The sequence below is a fragment of the Pteropus medius genome, unplaced genomic scaffold (assembly GCF_902729225.1).
Source record: "Pteropus medius unplaced genomic scaffold, Ma_sr-lr_union100, whole genome shotgun sequence".
Lineage (NCBI taxonomy): Eukaryota > Metazoa > Chordata > Mammalia > Chiroptera > Pteropodidae > Pteropus > Pteropus medius.
This window is the reverse complement of record NW_024347791.1, coordinates 26,907,815-26,935,515: the sequence shown is the minus strand read 5'-3', so window position 1 is coordinate 26,935,515 and position 27,701 is coordinate 26,907,815. Positions and strand designations below refer to the sequence as shown.

The window sequence follows — 27,701 nt, the reverse complement described above, 5'->3', positions numbered from 1 at the left end:
AGATTTTGCTCATCTTGGTTCAGAAATCAATTTAAATGGAGACTGCAGCCATGAAATCAAGAGAAAGCTGAGGCGTGGAAGAGCAGCAAAAGAAGAATTAGGAAGATCATCAACAGCAGAGACGTGTCATTCTAGACCAAAGCTAGAATCATCTGTTGCAGGAAGCAACACCCGATGGAGAAAATTGGACGCTCAGACAACTTTGTTAGAGGAAGGATCATTTATTGGCCGGCAGAGAACGTGGGGCTTTCAACAGACCCAAAGCACGATCTCCCCTTGGTCTGATTTCTTATAGCTTATATATCTCTGCAGTGCCCATGCAAGGGGTGCGTGATTCCTTTGTCTGAAGTTTCACATGTGCCTCATGACTCAGGATGGGAGGGAGGCTATAAGGTCGGGGGTGGGAGGACTTTCCAGACCACTGGTCTTTCAGGTCATTTGTTTTGTGACCTTGGTGTTCTCAGCACTATTACAGAATTCTTGAATAGAGAGACGAGACATTGAGGCTATAAGTAGGAAGCAACACTTATTAATTCCAGTACTTGCTCAGTGGATTCCTATCCAAAGGCTGAACCTCAATTGTAACATAATAAGCAGTTTTATAGTCTTGTTATTCCTACACAGCTACAGAGATAAGGAAAGACTTTAGTTGGTTGGCAAGCCATGGATCAACAGATGTGAGCTGGAGAGTCCTTGAGGTGGGGGAGGTAGCTATGGGAAAACATATTAGCTGGAGATTCCTGGAAGGGGGAGAGAGAGCAGTTAGGAATAGGCTTTAACTGACTGAGTTGGTCATTTCTGCAAGCCCTTTCCTTTGTATTTTTTAGATGCCTCCTCTCCTCTCTCATATCCATACCCTCATATTCCCAATTACTATGTATGGATGTCAAAGTTGGACAGTAAAAAAGACTGACAGGGGAAAAAAAAATGATTCTTTTGAAATATGGGGTAGGACAAGAGCTCTGCAGATACTCTGGACTTCCAGAAAGATGGACAACTGGATGGTAGAGCAAATGAAGTCTAAAACATTGCTGGAGGCAAAATAAACAAAACTGAAGCTTTGAAGTCCTACTTGGACACATCATAAGAAGGCAGAGTTCTTTGTAAAAGACAATAATGCTTGGAAAAATAGAAGGCATCAGGTAGAAAGGAAGATCAAGTATGGGATTGACTCCATAAAAGAATCAATAGGCAGGAGTCTATAGGAACTGAACAAAGAGCTATGGAGGACAAGACATAGTAGACATCACTCACTCATGGGGACATCAATAGTCGATTCAATGGCATGTAACACACACAGTCCCATTTATTTATTATTGATTTAGTTGCTTTTGCTTTTGGTGTCAAATGCAAAAAATCATTGCCAAGATTGATCTCAGACGCTTGTTGCCTATGTTTTCTTCTAGGAGTTTTATAGTTTCTGATTTTGTGTTCAACTTTTTAAAATTATTTTGAGATGATTTTCGTGTATGATGTAAGATAAGGGTCGAGTTTCATTGTTTTACAGTTACCTGCTCGGTTTTCCCAATACCATTTATTTAAGAGATTATCCTTTCGCCTTTGTATATCTCCCCATTCTCAGTGCCTTTGTCAAAAATTAGTTGATCATATCTGCATGGGTTTATTTCCTGGTTCTCTATTGTGTTTCACTGATCTATATTTCTGTATTTATGCTAATGCCATACTATTTTGATTACTACGGCTTTGTAATATAGTTTGAAATCAGAAAGTGTGATGCCTCTATCTTTTTTCTTCTTTCTCAAAATTTCTTGGCTTTTCAGTCTTTTGTGTTTCCATACAAATTTTAGATTTCTTTTTTTTTAAATGCCATTGGAATTTTGATAGGGATTGCACTGAATTTATAGATTGCTTTGGGTAGTATAGGATTTTAACAATATTAATTCTTCCAGTCCATGAGCATGGAATATCTTTCCATTTATGTGTTCTTTTTAATTTCTTTCACCAGTGTCTTATAGTTTTTAGTATACAATTATTTCACCTCTTTAGTTAATTTTTTTCTTATGTATTTTATTCTTTTCGCTTCAATTGTAAATGGTACTGTTTCCTTGATTTCTCTTTCTGTTGTATAGAAATGTAATTAATCCTTGTATATTCTTACATTCTGAAAATTTTCTGAAGTCATTTATTAGTTGTGTTTGTTTATTTGTATGTTTTGGTAGAGTCTTTAGGGTTTTTTATATGTACCATGTCACCTGCAAATAGAAACAATTTGACTAATTTTTTTTTATGATATGGGTGACTTTTATTCATTTTTCCTGCTTAATTGCTCTGGCTAAGACAAATACTGTGTTAAATAAAAGTGGCCAGAGGTAGGCAGTGGAAGGTAGGAGAAATGAATGATGGTGGTCGAAAGATGTAAACTTCCAGTTATAAGATAGATAACTCCTGGGGATATAATGTACAACATAATGGCTATATTTGATAATCCTATACTGTATATTTGCAAGTTGCTAAGAGAATAAACCTTAAAAGTTATCATACACACAAAAAAAGTATACCTATATGAGGTGATGGATGTTAACTAAACTTAATGTGGTAATCATTTTGTAACATATACATATATCAAATCTTTATGTTGTACATCTTAAGCTAATACAGCACCATATCTCAATAAAACTAGGGGAGAAGAGAAAGAGAGAACTGTCAGGAAGAACCTTTAGGGGGATGAGAAAAGCAGGAGAGATAAGGGGGAGAAGCTTTATGTGGTTTTAGGCAACAATTGCGTGCAGGGCCAAGTGCAGAGATATCATTCCAATTACCTCTGGGGAAACCCATTCCAATAACCCAAGAACAGTCTTCCAGAGATTAGCAAGTATGAATCATTAGGACCATGATCAGGACCAAAGGACCTGCTCTGTATGAGTGATTTTTATAATACGTAATAAATTAGTTTCTTAACACGTGTCTGCTTAATTAAGCTGAATGGAATTAAATTATATTTTCCATACCTCCAAATCTTCTGAGTGATCATTCTTTTGATACCTTATAGAAGTTAGTACATGGTTGTACACAAAACAGGTGTTAAACATTTATAAATTGCTTGATTTGCTTGATAGAACATGTAACATTTCTTATTTATTCTATCTTTATGCATGTTTAAATCCAATAGGCCAGAACCTGTTTTGTGGACAAAGGATGGTGGAGAATTACCAGATCCTGACCGAATGGTTGTGAGTGGTAGAGAGCTAAACATTCTTTTCCTGAACAAGACGGATAATGGGACATACCGATGTGAAGCCACAAACACCATTGGCCAAAGCAGTGCAGAGTATGTTCTTATTGTGCACGGTGAGTACTTTTTGACATCATTATTTGTGAAAGAATGAATCCCCTGAAAAACTGCTGAAATTTATCAAAATCTTTAGAATAATAAACAAATTTAAACAGATTTTCTTTTTCTTTCAGAAGGACTTATCATAAGTGTAAATACCTCTAAGATTCACTTTTAATATGTTCCTAGTCAAATTAGTAAAATAAAATTACAACAGACACTAAAAATGAAAATTATTTTTGTGACACCTTTTCTTTATTACAAATATGTTGTGTAATTTGGGATGGTGACTATTAAATTAATGGTTTTCTTTAAATTTTAAAATAAATGCTTTTAGTTATTAGAATTATGAAAATTATATTTCTTTTAAGTTAATTCTGATTGTAGGATCATAAAAATATACTTTATAATCATTATACCTGGTTACAAAGAATGATAGCATGTCACTGAGATGCAGTAAGGACAGAAATGCACAAGATTAATAATAACTGTGTTAATCTTTTATGAACAATAGTTGGAAACACCCACAGCCATTTTTCTCCTCTCCATTAATCTCACAATTTGAGTAAATATAACAGGCTGGCAGAAAGAAATACCAATACCCAAGGTTGAAAAGCATTTGTTTTTCCCAACCTCTAAAAGCCACAATGTGTTGTTCATAAAATAACACTAACATATTATAAGATGGAGAAAACTTTTATGATACTGAAAAATACTGCAATAAACAAACTTATGTTTCTTTATTACAGGACTTCTTAGAGTTTTTTGTTTGTTTGTTTTTATGCTAGGATACATTGTGAATCTTCCACAGAAAGAAGCATTAAATAATATAACACTTTCATCATATATCTCACCGAGAAAATCTTTTCTAAGACTAATGTAGTGTTCTACATAATATTACAGTATTTTGAATGAGTATTGTATAAAACACAATGCTGTAGTAAATTCATTGGATCTTAGAAATCATGGAGACGGTATATTTATTGGATATCTTTCCCATGAATCTAATTATAGAATACTGTGAGAAACATGGGTTAGTTCTATATCTTTCCAAAAAATAATTTTGGGAGTAAAGTCTAATTCTTTGGAAAGAGATATAAACTTCAGAAAAAAATAATTTAGTTTGTGGGTTTTTTTTCTAGGTATTTATTTTGCTATGGTGCATATCAAAAGTGATGAAAAAATAATATGTTAAGTTGATATTCTACTTACAAATTGCTTTAGTATATACAATCTCTCAGTTCTCAATACCACTTTGCTATCAAAGACAAATGAAGGCTCACAGTAAATAGACTATCCACAAATAAACATCTTGAAGATAGCAGAGCTGAAAGATTAATTTCTAGTATCTCATAAATTGTGCAAATTTTAACTTTTAGGAACGATCGACCTAATCAAATTATACTGATAAACTGGAATTAAATATGGTAAACCCCTGTAGACACACCCTGCCAGCTTTACTGTGAGAGAATATAACAACAACTGGGATATCAAGAAGATAAGTTAGATGCTTAGAACAAGATCGAAGAGTAGCTTTCAGTTCATGCTGACCTGGATGTTTATTTTAGATCATGCAGTAATGCAAATGAAGTATAGTCTGACTCACCCTTAACTTTCTAAGTGTTTCTCTCATCTAGCAGTTTCTAGAAACCTGGGGCATGTTGCATAGCAAGTCACATTGTGTCAAAAGCAATATGATATAAAATATATAGAATTAGAAGAGAATGACAGAAATAATATACTTAGGTGAAAAGCGTGTCATTCGTTTTTTAAAAGTAATTTAAGTGAGGAAAATTCATGTTTTTGCAGTGTTTGCAAGCTAGCCAACAGCATTATATCCTTAGTAGCCAAGCTATCTTTAGGTAGTTGGCAGTTGACACATTTCTAATAAATACTTCGCTAAGCACTTTGTAAGAAGTCATTTTTGGTTTTGCTTTTTGAGCTACAATTCATCAAAAGCACCACATAGATTAATGCTATTCATGCTGCTAGATAAATGCTGTGAAGTTCAACAGTAGTTTACCTAGGATTATTGACACAAATAATGAGAGGCTCAATGAAACAGTGAAACCATGTTACACTGTGTTTAAAAGGGCTTCAATTGGGTTCATTACAAAATAAAGGTTTTTTTTTTTTTTTTCCTTTTGCACACAGAGTATAATGTTTCATTAGTCACTGGTTGTATAAATACAAAAAGCTACTCTCTTCTGTTAATGGTTTGGCTGTTTTAAAACCCTGCTAAAAAATGAAATTTGAGTGGCATTTCGATCTCTAATGAATGCAGTATGCATTTTGGAATGGAATGATAAGTGATCATTTGTGAGAACTTCACCCTTTTATCTTTTACACCAAGGTTGATTTTACATTAGCTGTGATAATTTAATATAGTTCTAGCACAGAAGGGCCTTTCATGAGCTGAGACCATGTCTTTGACACTACCATAGCTGCCTAGGTCCTACTGATTCCTAACTTGATGGAGGTCTGAGCATTTTCCTGTGAAATCATCTGCTATATAGATGCCATCTTAATAGTTAGATTTTATTTTGGGGGTGTCACTAGAAGTTCATTATTTAAATGTTATCACATTTAATTGTGAACAGCACTAACATTTTGTGTTTTGAACACTGGAGGAGTTCTCCTCGCTCCTTTCCTAATTACACCTTTGCAAATTTCAGCATTAGAACTATAGATGGTAATTTGAAACTGTTAGTTTGAAATTTCCTCTCAATGAAAGGCCTAAAAAAATTGATCATACAAATACTTATAAGATAAAACATTATGCTTATGAAACATTAGACTGTGGAGATTCTGTTAGCAAAGAAAGTAGAATTTTTTATTAACAGGTTCAGCGATGAAAAAATTAATCCGTTAAATTGCTAGTCATAGTTATACTATTAATTCCTGGAAGCACAATAGGTTTTCTTTCTTTCTTTCTTTCTTTTTTTTTTTTGCTTACATATAAAAATATTGAAATTATTCTCATGTTACTATTAATGTCATTCTACTTATTTAGAAAGGATGCTTACTTCCACATTAATGGTCTTAAAATATGCAGTCCCATTTCTGTTTTTACTATTTGGAGAACTCGAATCAAAAGAAAAATTTATTCATTCACCAAATAGATATTTAGCATTTATCCACTGAGTGTAAAGGCACTATAGGAGCAAAGGTGAATAGCACTCAAGAAGTTTAGGATTTAACATGGAAGTAAAGTTAAGCATTCAAATAATTATAATACAAAAAATAGAAGAGCAGTAGGAGAATGGCTATACAATGATGTAGATGTTTAGTCTATAAGAATGTGTTCTAAGTGTCTGGAATTACAAAAACAAACAAACAAAAAGTAACACAACACTCCTGGATTATTCATAAACAAATGACATATATCATAAGTGGAAGTACCCAGCACAGTAGCAGGTATAGATATACAATAAATTAGACTATTGTTATTATTATATTACTAGTAGACTTATGATATTAAGGACAATATCAATATAATACTATTGTATGAAACTTACCAAAGAGTCACATATAATGTACTGCCTATACTTTTCCCTGAATGATACCCAGAATATAAATTAGTTTATCCCTATTAAAGAACAGGAAAGTTAAAAAATCTTTGTTAACTAAGCAATAAAAAAGATCTTACAAATTCAACAGTACAGCAAATTAGTAATAAAGAGAGAGCAGAATAAAAGTTATAATCACCCTTGTTTCTCTGATGCAACATCAACTTCAGAGGATTTAAATAAAATATACTCTTCCCAAGCCAAAACTATCTGGATTTGCATCTTACAGAACAGAGAATGTAGCAGATACCTATTTATCACACAAGAAATGGAGGAAGAGAATTATGAATGCCCTTAGACTAATCTTATTTTGTAGTGGAAACAATTCAAATTCTTAAATTAATTTGTCATTAACTGATTACAACAATATTATTTGAAAGCGTCAGAAACATATAGCACCTGGGAAATTTTGAGAAAATATCTATGGAGAGTGAGAAACAGAAATTACTACGTTCCCCCTAAATCCCGAACTTCCTTTTCAACTTTCCCAATGCCTTTTACCTCCCTTCACACTCGTGCTAAAGCAATTTGCAACCACTCTTCAAAATACAACAGAGATATTGAAATTCTTTAGTATCACCTCCAGCCTCAAAGGTCTCCTCAGGAATTGAGAATAAATTACAGTAATACAAGTAGAAAAAAAATGAGCAATTTATTTCTTCTTCTACCGGTAGCTACACTAACTATGGAAGGTGCAGATCGTAAAAGACAGTAACAGGGAGTTTTATTAGAACCTCTGTGGAGAACTCATTCCACTTAGGACCCAACTCAAGGTTGTCTCAGATAGTCATAACAGAGTTGACATGCACTATTCTAGATTTTTTTTAATGATATTTCCAATCTCTTTTCAAATTTACTGTTCCTATTACCATAGTAACACTTATATGAGATTTTAAATTGTTTGCCACTGCTCTAACTTATTCCACTACTTTATTTTCTACTTGTATGAATACACTCTTATAATAATATTTATCTCATTATCTTAACTCTCTCTATTCTTATTTTGAATGAAATTGGCCACTATGCACCTGTCCACATTTTTGAGAGGTTTTTTTTTGTATGTCTGTGTTTTGCTTTTCTAGCGAATTTCATCTTTATGACCGTATAAAAACAAGTAAAATTCTCCATATCTAGTGTTATCATAGTAGAAAGTGAAATAGAATAAAAAGCTTGTTTATATTTCTGTAATGCCAATCAGTTTACTGACAGTTGCTGACTTGGTATTCCTAAAATATCACTAAATGTTATGATTGGTTTTGTCTATTGTTCATGTGTCTATTGAAATGAATACTGATGAAAAATGCAGTATTGCTTTTTGTTTGTTTGCTTCCAGGATAATTTACCTCAGATATAACACAAAAATTGAATAGGACTCATCATATTTTATTGTTAGTAACTAAGAACTATTAAAAAAAGAGTGGCTCAGATTTTTAATTTTAATAGTAAGAGAGAATATTACTACTAGAAATGTCTATGTGTTTTGGTCCAGTGAAAGGTATCAAGCTATTAAATATGCCTTTCCAGCTTTAAAGAATCGATAGAACTGCTACTTTTATTTAACTCCGCTTTTATTGTTAATAATAAATGTCAAAAATACTCAGAGACAGAAAGTTGTACACTCAGGTATTACCTACTGCTGCATCAAACCCAGCATCTAAGCTTTGTTGCTCATTTAGACATATATCTCCTTCAGACACTATAGGCAAATGCAGGTTCACTTTCCATACTGGGTGCTGATTCTCCATTTCAGCTGATTTGCTTATCATTGGAGAGAGCCAAATTGAAGCATGAAGGGTAGCCTCTCTTTCACTTTAACAAACATTTCTAGGTCATTTATCATCTCTTTCAAATACTTAACTAATGTGCAAGATGTAAGTTCAGTTGTTTGGGGGTTATTAGTACCTGATCCTAAATTTAGTAAAATAATTAATACATGTATAGGTTAATGCAGTGGTAATTATTAAACAAATTATGACTATCATAAAGTAATATCCTAAATTTGTCCTTAAATTTATTTTACCCTAGAATTAAGCAAATATGATTTTAATATACACTTTTTTAGTCAAATAGCATACTTTTCACATATTCATGTTATTCTTATTAATGATTTGAAAACTATTGAGGACTTTCATCACATTAAAATGAAAAATGTACTCCTGTGCTTCAAATAAATATGTAGCTAGACTAAAAGGTCGTTAATCACATGTACGATTATCCAGCAATGAAACATTTAGAAACATCGAGAAGCTACATTATTATTTTTTTGGGGGGGGAGCTTGGTTTTATTGTTAGAAAAGGCAATACAGATCAGAATGGAACCAAGACAGTAATCTTTAAGCTCAGACAGTAATCTTTAAGTGGGTGGAGACTGGGAAAAAGAAGCTTGAATTATGGACAGATGTACAGCCCAGCAAACATTAAAAAGGAATTCGCTAAAATCTGTTCCCTCCCGTGGAAACAGACCTACCAGTTGGTAAATTAATTCTGTGTACTCATAATGAGTATTTTTTCCTTTGGAGAAGCTTTCTTTAGAAGCATAAATGGAAAACTATACAGTGTAGGAAGAAAAAGAGAGAAAAGACATCCATATGGAGCGACAAACAGTGCACTAACGGAAAAGCCCTATGGCTGCTGCTCTCATCTCCAGTTTAGAATTTCCAGTCAGTAAACTAGTTGGATGAGTCTTAAACAGTAGCTTCTTTAATCGCCGAGATAAAACATATCATTTCTGAACATGAATAAGCAAGTTTAGCTGTGATGCCTGTGGGAAAAGCATCCCTCTGACTGGACGAATATGCTGCTGCTCTGCAGAAAGAAGTGGCATGGAATAAAATAGTGGAGACAAGAGCACTGTTTTCATTACAAAACATTATAAAAGGTATATATGTGCAGTCATACTCCAGAGTTTAGGCGTAATTCCATCTCTTTGTTTTAAGATGAACATGAAGTAGATGAATTAAGGTTTCATCTTTCAGAGTAAAATTTTTGTTCAGAGATGACATCACTGTGAAATAAATGTTTCTGTGGTACCCACATGGACCAATGACTAAAATGTCCACAAGAAAAACTCTCATTCCTGTCTGAATGCAGGAAAGAGTCTACCACTCTTTCACTATTTATATATAACCTTTTCTATCAGTAGCAGTAAGGCAAACAGAAAGATAGAACCTCTGTCACTCAGGCTTTCTAGATTGTTTTATGTACAAATAAGGCTATATTGTAGCTTTACAAAAATGTACAGAGTTCTTCTTTCTAAGTGTATATGCATTCGTTCTTTAGAGAATTGGAGAATATACAACGGCCCATGGGGGAAAAAATTGGCATCTGTTTTCAGAAGCAATGATATGACTAACTGGAAGATAACGTTTTTACATAAAACTTGCTTTGTAGCTTCTTATAATGTCGTTTTCGCAAACATTGTAACAATATATCATGGACTTGTTCTAGAATTGAAGATTTATTTTTGATTCTTCTCTAGCTTTGTACCCAATTAATTGGAAAATGCTGCTGACACTATTTCCAAATCATGCTCTCAGTATATCACCTTCTCCCTACCATCCTCTCTGGTCTAGACTATTGAAACATTGTTTAGTGGGCTCCCTGCTTCCAAGTTCCCACCTCTCCAATCTCTTTCTCACACAGCTACAATATATACATATTTTAAGTTCATATTTCATGACTTGAACTCATTTAAATTTCTCCAAACAAATTTCAAATCCTTATTATCCTAGCTTACCAAACTTGGCATAATATGCTACCACCTGCATCTGTGATATATCATACTCCATTCAACCACTTCTGTTTCCCTGGTTCACTTTTAACTCCTCTAAGACACCAAACTCATTCTCTTTAGAAAGCATCCAGAAAGTACAAGGAATGCAGTAATGAATGCTGGTATTTGCAAGAATGATTTCTTATCATCGATATCTCAGAGAGACCTTTTTTGTCCACTCCAATCTAAAGCAACTGCCAATCATGTATCACTTTAATTCCTGCAGGAAAGTTATTATTATTGGTATTGTTTATTTGTACATTTGATTTTATATATGTATATGTGTATATGTATATGCATGTACATATATGTATGTGTATATCTATGTATGTGTACATATATTCATGAATTTATGTGCATATATTGCATATGTATATGTATCTGTACATATTAATATATTCTTTGTCCACCTAGTAGATTATGCCTTCCTTGAAAGCAGAGATATTAATTATCTTATCTCTGTATCTCTAGCTGTTACAACAGTGCCTTCTAAATCATAGGCAATCAATAAAAATTTCTTTAATGCTTAAATTTCTTTGTCTCTGTCTCTGTCTCTCCCTCATTTTTCAACAGAAGAAACTTTAATAAAATAGCATATGTATGTATGTTTACATACATATATACATGCACACACACCCATATCCATGTACACACACACATATGTGTGTGTGTGTGTGTGTGTGTGTGTGTGTGTGTGTATGTGTGGATGGGTGTATATGTTTGTATGTGTAAACACTGTCCTAACTTCTTAGCAAAATCAGAGTAATCGATATTCATTCCTTGATCACCAAAATCAGGACCTTTAACTTTCATCTCGTATTGGAAAGTGAGATCTATTTATTTGGCAATCCATAGTAAATGGTTATCTGTATAAGAAGTAAGCACTGAACAATGTGATTAACTGTGTATAGAAGAATTAATATATGTAATGAAAATCTTTGAAATTAAGAGACTTATGCAATTGACTTCACATGTCTGTTCATCATTTTTTCAAAATTCTGTGACTATTACTAACTGAAAATGTGTTCATTTTTTGGAAATCTATATCATCTCTTATAAAGATTTATATCTGGACAAATATAAAACTTCTCTGAGATAGCCTGAAATTCACCTCACAATGCTATACTACATAATACTTTAGTATTTCAGGAAATGTTTCTTGAGTATTTAATATATACAAAGTGCTAGGTCAGGCACTGTGGATCCTGTAATAAATTAATACTCTCCGTTATGCCTGGACTTCTTAGTAAAAATAAAACAGTGCAATGTTTTCATGCACAAATTTCACTCTGCTGCAACTTCAGATGTTTTCATGATCTCCCATTTATTCTAATATTCCAGGAGACATATCCAGGAGAATATAAAATTCCACAATTAGAAATATATTAGTAAAATGTTTACTTTCTTATTGAGACCATAGTTTAAATGTAAATAATTTGGGAAGGTTATCAATTTGTATCATTAAATCCCATGCAGAAATCCATTTTTTTTTAAATAAGCCTTTCTAAGGTTAAGAAAGAACTTGCTCTGCATGAGGTCTCTGAGCATTAGGAGTACAGGTGACAGTAAGAGATATTAAAAGTGAAGCTCAATAGGTATTTCTTCACAATTCTGCTTAACATTGTTCTTAGTGTTTATTAGTAATTATTTTCTATGGGTACATCAAAGTGATTCTCTTTATTAATATGCAAACCCAAAAAGTGCTTGCAAATGGCCATTGTTGGTCTTGTTAAACTACAGAATAACAATTTTATAATGCTTATCTTTAAAATATTTACACATTCTCCTTTAATTTTTATTTAAATGAGCTTTATATTACAATACTAATATTTTATTGTAATGCATTTTACTAGCTTTATTAACTGTTGGACAACAAAATGTATGTGAAAATTAGAATTCACTAAAATTAGTGCCATGTAATAACTTCCATTTTAATAAGAACATTTTTCAACTTGTATGTCTATAGTAACATAGTGCAGAAGCACAATTTATTTAAGCCCTAAGGATATTTAGTTCAGAATTCTGGAACCCACTGTTACTCTTTTTCTCTTCTCTCTCTCTCTCTCATTCTCTTTCTCTCTTGAATTTGTGTATTAAATAAAAAGAATCAAGACAAAAATTAAAAAATATTTTTTCTAAGTTCCATGGTGAGAAACTTGTATAGAAACATAAATACATAACCTAGTTTGTGTTAAGGAATTTTTTTTCACAATAGAAAATAAATGAAAAAAATAAGGTTGAGCAGAGAAAGTGTGAAATTATAACCATAAATAAAACATATTTAAATACAGATGGCTTAATAAGAATAGTAATTTTTATCTCCCAAAAAAGTTCACTAACATTAACATTTCTTATTATTGCATTTATATTATCATTAACCATTTTCAAGCACACATGGGATTATCTTGAAGTTAAGAGAGTTATATGATTTACAATACGAAACATCATATGAGTTTACTTCATTTTATTTTAAAAATATGAACCAACACCTTTAAGGACTCTATGCACCTCTAAAAGTCATATGCAAAAATGTTTGCATTTGCAAGTTTCTTGAGTGAAAGTGTTTTGCTTTTATAATATCAACTCTGAATCATTACTAAGAACCTGGTCCAAAAGGCAAAAGTTTTATGCAATTTGAAGAGAAACCAGGAATATTGCTCAGTCATAAGAAGAAAAGATTAAATACTGCCACTTGTGACTACATGGATAGATCTTGAGATAATCATGCTAAGCAAAATAACTCAGATAGAAAAAGTTGAAAACCACATGATATCACTCATATGTAGGTTATGAAACTGAAAGCAACAAACAAACATAACAAACTAACAGAGACTCATGTACATGGACTGTGGATTCGTGATTACCAGTTTGGGGAGCAGGGAAGAAGATAGGGGTAAAAAGGTCAAATATTTGGTGATAGAAGGAACCTAATTTTGGGTGGTGAACACACAATGAAGTATATATACAACATACTGTTGAATTGTACACTTGAAACTTATTTGAATTTATTAATCGATGTCACCCCAAAATTTTTAATAAAAAGAAAAAAATCTGGTCAAAAGCATTTTATAAATGATCAGGTCTAAACTCTTCATTTTTTAGAAAAGAAAATATAGATGGGTAAAGGTTAAACTATATGTAAAATGTCTCTCAGCTATATTATCACATAACCTAGATGAAAAATCCAAATATCTGGATTTCTCAATCAGTGTTTTTTTATATTATACTTCCTTTGTGTATATTCACATTTAAATTTTTCCTTTAATGGTTGATAGCACTATTTTCCCATAGGAAACAGACATCCTCGCAAAAGTTAAGGTATTTTACCAAATGATCCGATTTATTTTGATAAAGTACTTTTAGGAGAGAGCTGAAGGTATTGAAGTGGGTGGAGCTAAATAATGTGAGATCATCTACTTCAAAGACATTTTTTTCCTACTTTAAATTTCACTTTACTTTTGTCAGTTTGGAATGTAAGGGAGTATTTTAAAAGAAAAAAATGCATGCATTTTTTTTCAAATAACAGACTGATTTTATTCATAAACTTTTCTTGTAATTGCATAGGACTGTTGGTTACCGCCTACAGTTTAAAATTGCAGTACTTTTCATTTTTCAAGAATAGCTTTTTTTTTTTTTTTATTGTATAAAGATTCCATTTAGTATGTGAAGCCAGTGGAAACTATCAGAGGGATGAAAAGAGACTTATTCAAATCTAATTTTTTAAAAGAGTTCCTTTTTATGAAGCAGATGAGGTTACCATGTGACTCTCGAGGAGGAGGCATGCACTGGAGAGTTGAGGCCTTGTCAACCCGGTGGTTGTCATTTAAGTAAGAGCTTTGGTGCTGTTCTCTATTCTTATGCTATAATCCAAATAGGCTGCTACATGTAGGTGAACATAATGGGAACAGATAAACGTCCTTCTCTGCACAGGCAAAAAAGCAAATACAGGAAACTTTTTTCTCTTACAATTGCTTCCAATGGCAGTGCAATTACCAGTAAAAAGGTTAAAGATGCCCTATTATTTTTAAGGCTAGGAAATGTGAATAGCCTCTATCAAAAAGACACTTCTTACCTTAATACTTCTAATATACGTTGAGCTCTGACCCTCTGTGTCTCCACTAATAATCCTTGGTTTGGATTCACTCTTGATTACCCTGGGACCACCCTGGGGAGTTATTGACATAAAGCAGAAAGGAAGCAGACATATAGAGTCCAGACTAAATGGCATTTTTTCTCCCTATTGAACAGTAGTCCTTGGAGAGAAATAAGTGCTTAAGCTTCTGGAACTCCTTAGACTCAATTTTGCTTCAAAAATCCATTCCGAATGGGCCAGAATGCCATTTTTAAAAAGAGAAACTGCCAGAAAACCAAACAGGTTGACAAGTTAGAAATTATTGTGCACTATATTTGTAGAGAACAGAACATACCTTTAACCTGAAAAGCTCGTTATTGGAAAAAAGGTGCTGTACCATTCTTCAATTTATTGTATACAGTGCTTGTTGGAACTGATTTCATTTTGACAAGGTTATACAGGATCTGTCGTGCTCTAATAAGCTCCAGTAACAAAATGTAGTTGCATTTTTTGAATTCCTTCATTAGGATGTGAAAAAAGGAGCGCTTTTGTATTATTTTGAATTGGATGTTATGATTTAGAGCTCTAACACTTTTAAAATCATTGGAAAACTGCCTTCAGAATATAAGATACTTCAGTATGACACTTTTTAATTTTTTTAATAATTACTTAGACTTGAAGATTCTTAGCTAGACTTCCTAAAAATTATCTCATACATGGTAAAAGGAAGAGGGAGAAGCAATTTTTGCAGAAATTAATTATATGTAAAGTTCAGTTACCGATTCATGTTATTAAAAATTATAACATGAATCTTCCCTATTTATTGACATTATTGTCATTACCACCAGGAGAAGCATTATATTTAAAGCTCATTATTTATAAGGTCAAATTCAAAACATAGAACTTGATACCCAAAAAAGCACAGAAGTATGTCATGGAGTTTATGTTCTCTGTTATCATCTTGGTGATCCATGGGAAAAAAAGGAAGTAATCCTTGTTAAGAGCCAAATGAATGTTATAGCCTCCCAGTTTTCAATCACTGATTTCTTGAAGAGCTTTGATGTGTGTTCAGTGCATGGCGAACTTAATTATTAAGAAAAAAATAGTAATGTATATTAATTGATTATGTAAATTAGAGAAAATTTTAAAATATTATGATACTATCACACATGTATTTTGCAATGGTTTTCCACTAAAGGAAGAAGAGAGAGATGTGGAGCTAGTGAGAGACAGGTAATTCTGCGTATGAGGTACTTCTAGTGTTGCATCATGATCATAAGCATCATTGTCATGGGAGGTATTGGTAACAATGTGAAGGAAGCCATAGATAAACTCAAAGAGCATGATGTGTATTCAGAGAAAAGGAAAATCAGTTGAGATTTAGTTGGTCAAGGATGTCCACAGAGCAGGTGGGAATCAGGCTGAAATTTGAGAGTAGCATTTTACTAGGTACATCAAGAAATGGAGGCTGTTCTAAGATGGAGATTGGGTAATACCGAAGGGTAGAGTCAGAATAGATTCGCCCCATAGGAAAGTGATATTAAAAAAAAAAAGAAGAAGAAGAAGAAGTTGATTTATAAAGACTGAGCTTACAATATTTTGGAGCAAGAGATACATAAATGTTATGGTGATATAATATATAATAAGCATGTGTGGGGATATGCAAAGTGTTGGAAAGTGCATTGAAGGGGAAGCTATTAACTCTATAGTATTGGGAGACACTTTACAAATGAGATTTAAACTGGACTTGAAGGATAGACAAGAAAGAGAAAAATAATGTGAAACAAGATGTGGTTCTAGGAACATGGAGGCAATGAGAACAGAAAGAGTTGAGTCTAGAACTTGGGGAAAGCACTTGCGTCAAGGTCAGATGTTTTCCTGTGGGCTGGGCTTTGACTTCTTTGTTCACATTAACCTGGCACTATAAGAAATAAAGAAAAAAGTCAAGCATATATGCTCTGAGGAACTCTAACCCCTGTTCCAGAAATCTAACATTGTGGTACCTCAAAAAAATGGTGAGTGCAGTTTGGAGTTCATATCAGAGTCATGCACATTGAGCAGGAGAGATGATAGAATGATGGGTTTATCAAAGTTTAGCCATAGTTTCTGGACACAGATTTTAGTATCCTAATTCAACTGTATTGTTGCATGAGCTGAGACTGTGCTTCGAGTGATTAGGTTCTTATAAAACAAATTCACATTATTTATAATGCATTTATTTGCATATATTAACATGACATTCACTCATATGAATAACTTTTGCAGCCTCCTTAGACTTTGCACTAGTATGCAATTGTGCAAGTCACTAAATTTGAGATTCTGTCTGACATTATTGAAATACTCCTGAATTTTCCTTTTACGTGAGAACAGGATTTTATATGTTACAAGTGAAATGAAAGTATAATTTATTATAATTCGCACTTCTTTTATAGGTAAAATTATAAGCAAATATTTTTGTCTTGAAACCCTTACTTTCTCAGTTTTCTATCAATAAAATGCTCATGTTTTTCCTTTAAAGGAAATCCCTGAATTACTGTGAATATATATTTTTTTCAATAATGAAACATAGGTCCCTGAGAATTTATCTCGCTATCCCATTTAAACCATAAAGTTATTTTAGCAAGTTTTATCCATTTTAATATGTACTGAAAAAGTAGTCCTCTAAGATTTATTTTTCTACCAAAAGAATAAAACAGAATCGCAATTTCAGAGAAATTGTTATTATACAAGTATATACATTGTGATCAAAATTTTAACAATTTAAAACTATTGTTATATAGCACTCAAACAATTTCTTATTAATTAGATACCGAACTTCTTTGTAACCAACTTTTTTTCAGGGACATACTGTCCAAGAAAAATTCAAGCCTCTCTTTTGTATTGCAGAAATCAGAGATGAAGTACCATAAAGTGAATTGAACAGATTTAGTAAATTAATGTCGAACAAGGATTTAGTTATTTTTATAGTGTGTTTGCGTGTGTATAATTCTTCTGCATATGAATCCATGCATTATTATTCTTGAGAAAAATAAAAATGGACGTCTTAGAAAGAGAAAAAAGACCTGCATTTTCTATCCTGCATTTGATTGAATTTTCTTTGTATTAACAGTATAATAGTTTTTAAAATGTATAGGATTCTAGATATGTCAAAAATGAGGCAAGTTATTAGTATTAGTGTATCCAATTTCATACATTCTTATAAAAATATAGCTCTACATTTTTACAATCAATGTCTAAATAAAAAGCCAGAAGTAAATACCTAAAACCAGGACCTTTTAAACAATTACCGATAATACCAAATGTTGATACTTGCTTATAAGAGTGAAAACCAGAGAGATAAGTATTTGGACTTAGGAAGACTGTACAATCGTTTACCAATTTTTGCTTTGAGAAGAGTTACAATCAGGACATTAAAATAAATAATCTTGAGATGGAAGTGTTAGAGATACCTTCAATATACTAATTAAATAAAATATTCACTCTGTAATATACACACATATAACATACACACACACCTATGTATGTAATTTTAGAGACAAAAAGAGTCTATCTCAAAGCTGTCTCAACCATTAAGTGGGGGATAATAATAGATAACTCAGAAATTTGTTATGATAATTTATGACAGATCACAATAAGATCTGTTTAATGAGCCATCCTGGTCTTTCATCCTTTCTCCAATAGTTTCAGATTAAGTGAAAATGGCTAACATCATAAGGAGACATGGAGGATATGAATACCAACACAAGCTCACACTGCTTTCAAAGTAGCAGGATGATGGGCAAAGATTTATTTTGTTAGCAAGGAAATTTATTGAAGGAAGAAGTTGTAGGTGGTTGTCTTGATATTTTATCCTTCAGAAAATAACAATCACCTGTCTATCAAAGACAGAAAAAAAGTTTAAGCAGAAGTAATGAAATCTTTTAGTTTTGTATTAACTAGTTGATCCTGACCAAAAAAAAAGGACTTTTCTAGATCTCTTAAAATATGTTACAGGTTTATAATGCTATGAATGAATTCATTTCGTAAATATTTACTGATGTTCTAAATTGTGCTAGGGTCTCAACAATAAAGTAGGCAGAGTTCTTCCCTTCAAGGATTAATAGTCAAGTGGAGGAGACTGACAACTATTCATTCAGAGCATTTAGAAAGTTTAGGTAGAAGAAGAGTATCATACAATTTTCTTGCTCTTTTTGAAAATTCATACTAATTCAAACCAATCTTACATTATTGAATTTTGATTGATTCTAATTAATCTTCTGGTGTTGAATATTTAGATTATTTCAAATTTGGTATTTCATAATAGAGTTGAAATAACTGAATGAATATCAATATACAGTAAAAAGAAAAGAAAAAAGAATGAAGATCTAAAACATTTTAAAAAATAAAAATATTCAAAATGTTTTAGAACATCTAGGATGAAATAAAGTTAGTAGTGATTAAAAACATGAAACAGTGACTGGGAAAGATTTCTTATACAGGTCATTTTCTTGATCCAATATTGGCCAAGATGCTCTGCATCAAATTGCTTTCAGCCAATTTGCGTTTAGGTACATATGAAGTCAAGAGGGGAGGATGAGAGGTTGATGAGCAGATAAGCAGGAGCCAGACTGAGTCAATAATAATTTGTAATGTTATCTCATCTATCTGGACACTTTAAAATATGATAGGGCAGTTCTCTTAAAGTAGATTAACAATCATTAAAACAACATGTCGTTTTTTAGTTCATAGAAAATTAGCCTGGGGCGGGGAACATATATTCCATGCATTTTCACAATTATAGAAAATAGGATATTATTTGGTTTATACAAGAATGTTCATAGTACCTGATAATATGTAGACTCTCTAGAAAACAAACCAAGATTTTTTATTGCACATCTTTGTTGATATGGAAAAAGAAAAGGGATCCAAATTATAACTTTTTTGGCTAAACTAAAAACAAACACCCAAATCTATTATTTGCATTCCATTTTTTTAAGAATCAAACAATTTTGAAAAGCTGCTTTTCAGATCCAGTGGAATCATTCTAACCCATTGTCTGATAGCAAATAATCTAATATTTTATAATCTATAATTGGTTTGGTAATATCAGGTTATTTACATGGAGGTTTAAAGGACTAATATTATTATTTGTTCTTATATTTGAAGACCTGGAAGATATTTCTCTTTGAATTAATTAAATACATATATTTTGAGATCCTAATGAGCAAATTATTTCGCTAACAGATGAAGAATGTATTATTTTCTATTTTTAGATACGTGCAAAAATTAAAATTTTACATTTTTTTAAAATTTAGAAATCATGTTTTATTTACCTCCAGCCTGCAAACTATTTAGGAAAGCTTACCATGAAAATAGAAAGATATTATAAAATTAGTAAACAAGAAGTGTATATGCAAATATACATAATATTTATTCATTTATAATGTTGTTAAAGTCAGTTCTACTTTATGATCACGGTAATCACACTCCAGGCAATATCCATTTTCCCTTTGATTAATGTAGCACCGTTGAGTTTTCAGAAGGTTATTTTCTTAATTTGACTAGCCAGGAAGCATTTTCCCTGTTGAAAAACAGGTGTAAACATCAATACCCAAGATAAGACAGTGATCTCATGCTGTTTGCTATGTCTCCAGTGTAGAGAATGTAGCAGATTAAAATCTGAGGATTGAGTAGGGCTATTTATCAAAAATAAAGAACTAGAAAAATTTTGGTGTGACTCAAAAACTAATTGAGAAAATGACAGGAAGCCTTTTAATAGCAAAATAATCTGTCAAACATCCTGAATATATTGGGGTTGTGTGGCAAACATGTAAAATCAAACCCTGGAACAGTAATTACAGGTAATTTGTGAACTGTTTCTAATTTCCTCACTGTGTAAATTATAAGCCTATCCACTTGAGACAAGATTTGACTCTGAGGATCTTATTGAGGTTCTCACAGCTTGACCCTGTCTATATTGTTTCCGTGTTCTCTATATTGCTTTTCAAATTATCAGCTGGTTTTGAGTGAAAGGACAGATGATTTTGGTGTTAAACGCTAAGCTATTCTTTTTATTTATTATATTCTCTGTATTGGAATCTACTGTTAACTTTTGCAACTTTTATTAATTATGGATTAAGGGTTAAATGTTATGGTTCAAGTCTATGTTCAATAACCTCTCCTAGGTATGCCAGATAAAACAAATCACAAACCTTTCAGAATATTGGGTTTCACCCTAGTTGACTCAATACTTGTGAAAGAATCCTAGGTACTGCAAAATTGTTAGAAGGCGTTCTCAGCTAATCAGGGTAAGAATTGCAAGATTCTAAGCTATATATTAACATCATTTGTGAGAAAAGGAAAAGCAAAATAATAACAATAATAATAATAATAATAATAATAATAATTGGCTTCTTTTTTTGTTTGTTTCTAAAGATTGCTCTCATCCTATTTCCTTTCATTAAGTTTTCTTAAAAGAAAAAATTAAAAAAAACATTTAACATGCATATACTCATCCATCGTTAACATGTCTTTAATCTTATATGGTGGTGTTATTTGTGTTTATTTCTGTTGTGTGGTTTCTTTGTTTACTTCTTTGACAAAGCATGTCAGTTTTTATTTTACCTGTCTGTATTTTGCTACTGCATGTCAAACTTTTTAAAAGACTCAGTGAACAAATGAATTCTTGTCATTTTAAATTTCACTCTAAATATTGTGAACAATATATTTGTTCTCAATCATTGCTCCAAGTTTTTGCTTTGTGTAAGAGCAAGAAAAAGAAGTGGACAAAAATGACAAGAACTGTTGGTACAGCCAGCTTTGTACCTGATTATCTATTTGAGCCTGTTGAAGTTAAACCTAAATAAGATGTATGTATTTATAATTTGAATCATTTGTGTTTCTCTTTTGTTTGCATGATATGATTTTGTTTTATATTTTGTTTTTTTCCACTCACCAGATGTTCCCAACACTTTGCTTCCCACTACTATCATCCCCTCCCTTACCACTGCAACAGTCACAACCACTGTAGCCATAACAACCAGCCCAACCACATCTGCAACAACCAGCAGCATAAGAGGTACAGTATGTTTCTTTGTTATGGCCTGGAAAACACATTAAATGGATCTTTAAAGGTTTTTTTTCAAAAGGGTAGAAAAATTGAGATCCAATTTGACTTAATCATAGGAAGTAATTAAATCACCTAAATTATTGATTAGGGTTATTAGAATAGAATGAGACAAAACACTAAATTAAAAAAAAATTAGAGTTATTTAGACTGTAATGAAAATATTCCAGAATACAGATTAAAAATAGTTGGAGCTCTACAACATTGAGCAAATTTAAAATGTGAACATGGGACACTGTTTTGTAATGTAAACAAAGAAATCAGATGTTCAAGGATGCAGAAATAGATTTTGCTTTTTTAACATCCTAGGCTAATATTAACAACTTGTTATTTCTCTGCAATGAGATAAAAATACCAATAGTGTTAAATTTATTATAAAATTTACTTAATCCAATTGGTCTTTATAAACTATATAAAAACATAGAACTTTTAAGTAAATTTTCAACATGTTATTCTAAAGTGATTGCTGAGTGGATCCACTTATTCTACTAACAAAATGTTTTAAAAGCAAATGTTCTGGAGTGTCCAGATAATAAAAATCGATATTTGGCTCCATGAGTAATTTCTGGTGTCAGTTTATCATTAATAAATATTTTTGTCTTAAGGACGCGACCTTAAAGAAATCAAAGTAATCCTTAAGGGCAAAAAAACTAATGATGTTATGGTTCAGAAATATAACAAAGTATCCCTGAGAAGTCATTAAGTGTTTAGTAGATGATGAAGAAATAAGTTTTTTGAGCACATTGTAGAAAAAAACATTTTAAACTTTATTTTTGCATAAGCAATGTTCAGAGAGAATTTGTCCTATTTAAGTGTGTCTTTTTCTACATCTTATTCATGTTTGTGTCATGTTGGCTATACTAATATGTGTTAAAATTAACAATGTAACTCAAAATCATGGAGACTTTACGTGAATATATATGTGATTAAAATTGTATAGAGGACAGTCTTAGAATTATTTTCCTTTACTTGCAAAGGTGCAATTAAACTGTTTTTCTTAAAATTTGTATTAATTCTCAATATAAGTTGAGTTGCTTTCACTTAATGGTTATCAGTATTTTTTGTGTTTTCAAAAAAATTTATATCTGATAATTATTAAATTTTAATAATCATGTCAACTATATTATACAATATACAAAATTGATAGCTAAAGTTTGATGATAGAGCAATAAAAATTTCTCAAAAATATCTAGGTTTATTTTAGGATTACTAAACAAATTATATTCGATCTAAATGTACATGTGAAAAAATGTTTAAAGATCTTTCTCAAAATAATTTATATAAATATGGGAGGAAAATAATAAAGATGAAGAATGACGTAAATAATGCTGGTGATGTATGAAATGCAAGATATCTAAAGTTCTACCTTCTTTTGATTTATTGTTTTTCAAAGATTCAAATAAAATGTAATGATTGCATACTAACAAAATCTCTATAATAATATTAAGTTCTAACTGGACAAAAAAAATCACAGCTAGAAAATGAGGGAGACATATCAATTTAATATTTTAAAGACCTACTTATAGCCTAATAATCAATTATTTTTTTCTTCAAAATATTTATTGAGTGCCTGCTAATAATAATATATATATATTATATATATATATATTATATATATATATATATTATATATATGGCATGGCATAATAATATGCCATGCCCGAAAATTAAGAAAATTAAATGTATTGCATCTAAAATCACTAGCAATTAAATTAATGCATTTCCTCCCAAAATAACCAATGTTGTTATTTAATTAGTAAAAAATGTTTATGTCTTTGTAAATATATTTGAGTATATATAAAATAAGAGAAAAATCTTTTATTCCAAAGTGAAGTGTTTAACAACACTCTTTTATATTTGAGCATACATCTTAAGTGATATCTATTGCATTTTAATCAGCCTATTAAAATGAAATCAATTTCCTACATTTTCAAGTAAATTCACTTTTTTATAGGTTTCCTAAGGTGTTTTGTGAACTTTACACCCTGGATCTTAAAAGTATCAAAAGAATTAATCTTTCCCTCAAAAGAACACACAAATAAGCAAACCTCAAAGAAATACATACACACACCATTCCCTCATATTTCACTCAACGGTTGAAACACGGTATTTTTCAAATGACACCAAGCTATATGGAAAGTAAAATGCATTTTGTAAGTTAGTCAATTCATAGTATCTATTTTATATAACAAAAATAGTAGCATGGACATTAAATGCCAGTCTAATGCCTATTTTTCTTTCCTATATTCAACAATTGGGGACTTAGGAAGTCACCAAGCTTACCTGCATGATTAATGTTCTAGTTCATAATTAAGGCAGTGGGAGATTTAGTCAGTACATACACATTATTATGAAGTTGGTACTTTATTCTTTTTAAGTTGTTATATGATATTTTTTTAATTGTGCATTACCTATTAAATTAGAACTTTCAGATGCAATTATATTTTAATTGGAATTAATTTATTTGTAAACTACTGAAAGATGTCTCAAAATTATGGTTGAAGAAATATAATGAAAATATGTTTGTTAAGAAAATCTGATTAAAACTAAATATTTTCAACTTGCAAATTTTTTTAAGTTTAGTGGTTTCATCACTTTCTCTTATTTAATAATCTGAAGTAAACTAACTATATATTTGATTTTATTAAGTTTAAATGGCATTTATTCAAATTTTATAAACTATAATATTTATCTATCTCTTTAATAAATGACCACAAATGAATCATTGTTCGTATCTTCATTGACACTCTTTCACCACTGCTATTATTGCTGAGTTTTTCATCCTAAAATATGATGAACATTCATTTTAAAATAAATGTAAAGAGTCACAGCTGTGGCTGTATTAGAACTCAAAATGAGATAGAGCAAAAGAAACTACACAAATTGTCAGCCATAAACTTGAGAATTTGCACATCTCTTCAGTTCGTTCATGAAATGCATCCCTGTTTGGAGGAAGAGAAGCTTCAACCATGTGGAAGAAAAGCTAGCAATTAGCAGTATCTTGTTACAAATAAAGTGTTAAAACACAAAAAAGAGAGCAAATTTGAGTAATCTTGAAAAGATGGAGAATAAGTGAGCCCTGGAGACATCTTTGGGTGTGTTTCAGTTTATTTGTTTACAAAGTCTTTGGTGTCGGACAGTGAACCAAATTGAGCCTCAGAATTTTCATCAGAAAAATGAGAAATATTTAATAGAAGCATTTAATTCCTAGGTTGTCTTGAGAATTAGATAATATCTTTGAGTTCTGAAAACTTAATCATCACTCAATGTACGACAGGATTATTGCTCAATTCTTTTTGGTGAAACTCATGTATTTACAAGTAGTTGCATCATATGATTAGTGAATTGGTATATTTCTCCTATAGTAATTATAGTTTTCATCCTAGCGAAATTCTTTGGTGACAGTATACTAATTACTTTTTTCATTTCAAAACAAATTTTAATTGATTATATAAAAAATGGATTAAAATGGTACTAAAGCATATAGAATTTTATCTATCGATCATCTATCATCTAATCTATCATCTATCTATCATCTATCTATCTATGAATATAACAATAGTTTATAAACTTTCGACATTATAGTATTCTTGATTGATATCATATATCTAAAATCTGAATATTTTATAGAGCTCTTATAATTTTTATTACAAAAAATTATTGCTACAACATATTTTAATTTCTGCTTTTAGAAATTGCAAGTTTTGTGAGATCAATGGCCTGATTAACCCTATCATTCAATTCAGAAGACATAGATAGATACTCTCATATATGTTTGTAGTATTGTTCGTTTGTTTAGGTCACTGTGATAAATTTTAATGAATTAAATATGATCATTGATAAAATGATTCCAAATGTCCTGATGTGATTTCTAGTATTGATATTATTTTAGCATAGTGTGTTTTATTTGAAAGCATTTTCTACTTTTATCATAGCATATAATTTTAATTTCATAATAACTATGTCATAATCTATGAATCTTTAGCAGTACTCTCATTTGACAGATGATATAAAGGTATTTAAAATTTAGGAAACATATATAAGACATAGTGACATATATCAGTGGATATATCTATTTATCATATTTTTTTAAAATTAGTTACAACTGAAACTTTTATACTTATCAAGAAAGAAAAAATTTCTGAGCTCCTAATTGCTCTCTGTTTCTACCTTTGTAAGACTATAAATCCCCTAAAAGTAATAGATATGGAGAGAAAATATATCTGATACAATTCCTATCCTAAAACTAAGAGTATATTTAAATACTTCATGCATTTCAATATATTAGATAGGAGAAAACAATCTTAAAAGTGATGATAAATTTGTTTATGAAATAAATGGAAAAATCCAAATTAATTATTGATTAAAATGTAGATTTGGTTTTATATAAAGTTATTTGAAAGATAAAATAACTTTATATTAATAAAATTACATCAATTGTCTAGTAATCTCAATGTATTAGTTATAATGAGATTAATTACAATGGAAATATAATTCAGATTGGCACTGCAAAGCAAAAACAAAGGATTATTTTTTAAAGAAATCAACCATTGTCAAAATACCTATAACCAGAGTAATAATGACCAACCTCACAAAATTTCGATGTAGGTGCTATTGTTGTGTTGGTCCCATGTTATTGATAATAATGCTGTCAGGAATGCCCAAGGCATTCATTGGCTTGGGCCCCTATTACTTGTAGGGGCCCTCATAGACATTCCCTCCCACCCAGAACCAATGCTGTGGCTGGACTAGTCCTTGTTGTTTTTATTATGATCACAGGATGTACTTCAGTAAGAAACTATCCATAATTGATGAACCCAATTTATTACTAACAGGTCTCAGAGGGCCACACAGTGAGGTCACAGGTAAAAATAGAGAGAGCACGCAAACCTGGGACTCTATCTCTTTTAAGGTTCAAGGGTGAGATGTCTGGGGTTTTGTGGGTTCACTCTTTATTAGAAAAAGTAAAGTTAAAGAGCAAGAGTCAAATTAAAGTGCGGGAAGGGGAAAGCGGAGTTACTCAAAGCAATCAGTTGATTATCCAGGGCTTTTTGAAATAGGGAACATCACAGGTGAGAGGCAGCCTAATTCTTTATCTGGTTGTTTTGCTAGTAACTGTATCATACTGATGGCAATATATTTATTGGACATGGATGCCTTTTTAAATGGATGCCTTGGCAATCAAAAGCTTATGTCAAGCACTTGCACTACAGGTACTAAATTCTTCACAATTAAATGACACATTAATTTTGTTACTTATGTTTAAAAATGTAATATTAAGTGAAATATTTTAAATAATCCATGTAGAATAAAATGAATTTTAGCATACATCTAGAATGAATATAGCTCTAGTCTAGAATTATAGGCTCTAGTCTAGAATAATTTTTAGCCCGTCTACTGCTATTATTTTTTTAAAGCATATGAATCATATAACTTAATTGTTTAAATGTAAATGAATTTAGGGACCTGGTTGACCATTAAGTATAATGCTAACATATTGTTGTTTGAAAGATCTTAATAAATAATTGTTTGTCTTCTCTAAAAATTTTTTGAAGCTCGGTGACTTATAAAAACAAAATCGAGTATATACAACGTTAAACTATATCAAAAGAAAAGTTCAAGTATTTGTGCCAGCATAGAGAATTTGAAATGAATTTCAAAATTCTACTCATATCTAATATGGACATTTTTAATAAAATACAATTGCCTAAAATGTTGATTATTAAATAGTATTTTTATATACAAATTCTTTTACTTCAATCCTTGTTTTATTTTTCTGGCTTTAAAATACAATAAACTAAAATAAAACACAAAATGCATATATTCACACTTCAAACCACTGTCTAAAGCATTTATTTAATTAATCCAGGTTAAAAAACAATAATGATCTT

The 27,701-nt window shown here is 31.2% G+C and overlaps 1 protein-coding gene across 2 annotated transcripts in view; it reads left to right on the top strand.

Annotated features, from left to right (window-relative positions):
- The window catches only part of CADM2 (cell adhesion molecule 2), a 982,117-nt gene that overhangs the window by 895,330 nt on the left and 59,086 nt on the right, over positions 1-27,701 (top strand). The window contains exons 7-8 of one of the 2 annotated variants that reach the window (XM_039878269.1): positions 3,131-3,309; positions 21,643-21,762. In XM_039878269.1, coding sequence (XP_039734203.1) covers positions 3,131-3,309; positions 21,643-21,762 — 299 coding nt within the window. The remainder of the gene's footprint in view (positions 1-3,130; positions 3,310-21,642; positions 21,763-27,701) is intronic. The other variant, XM_039878270.1, reaches the window with a different exon arrangement.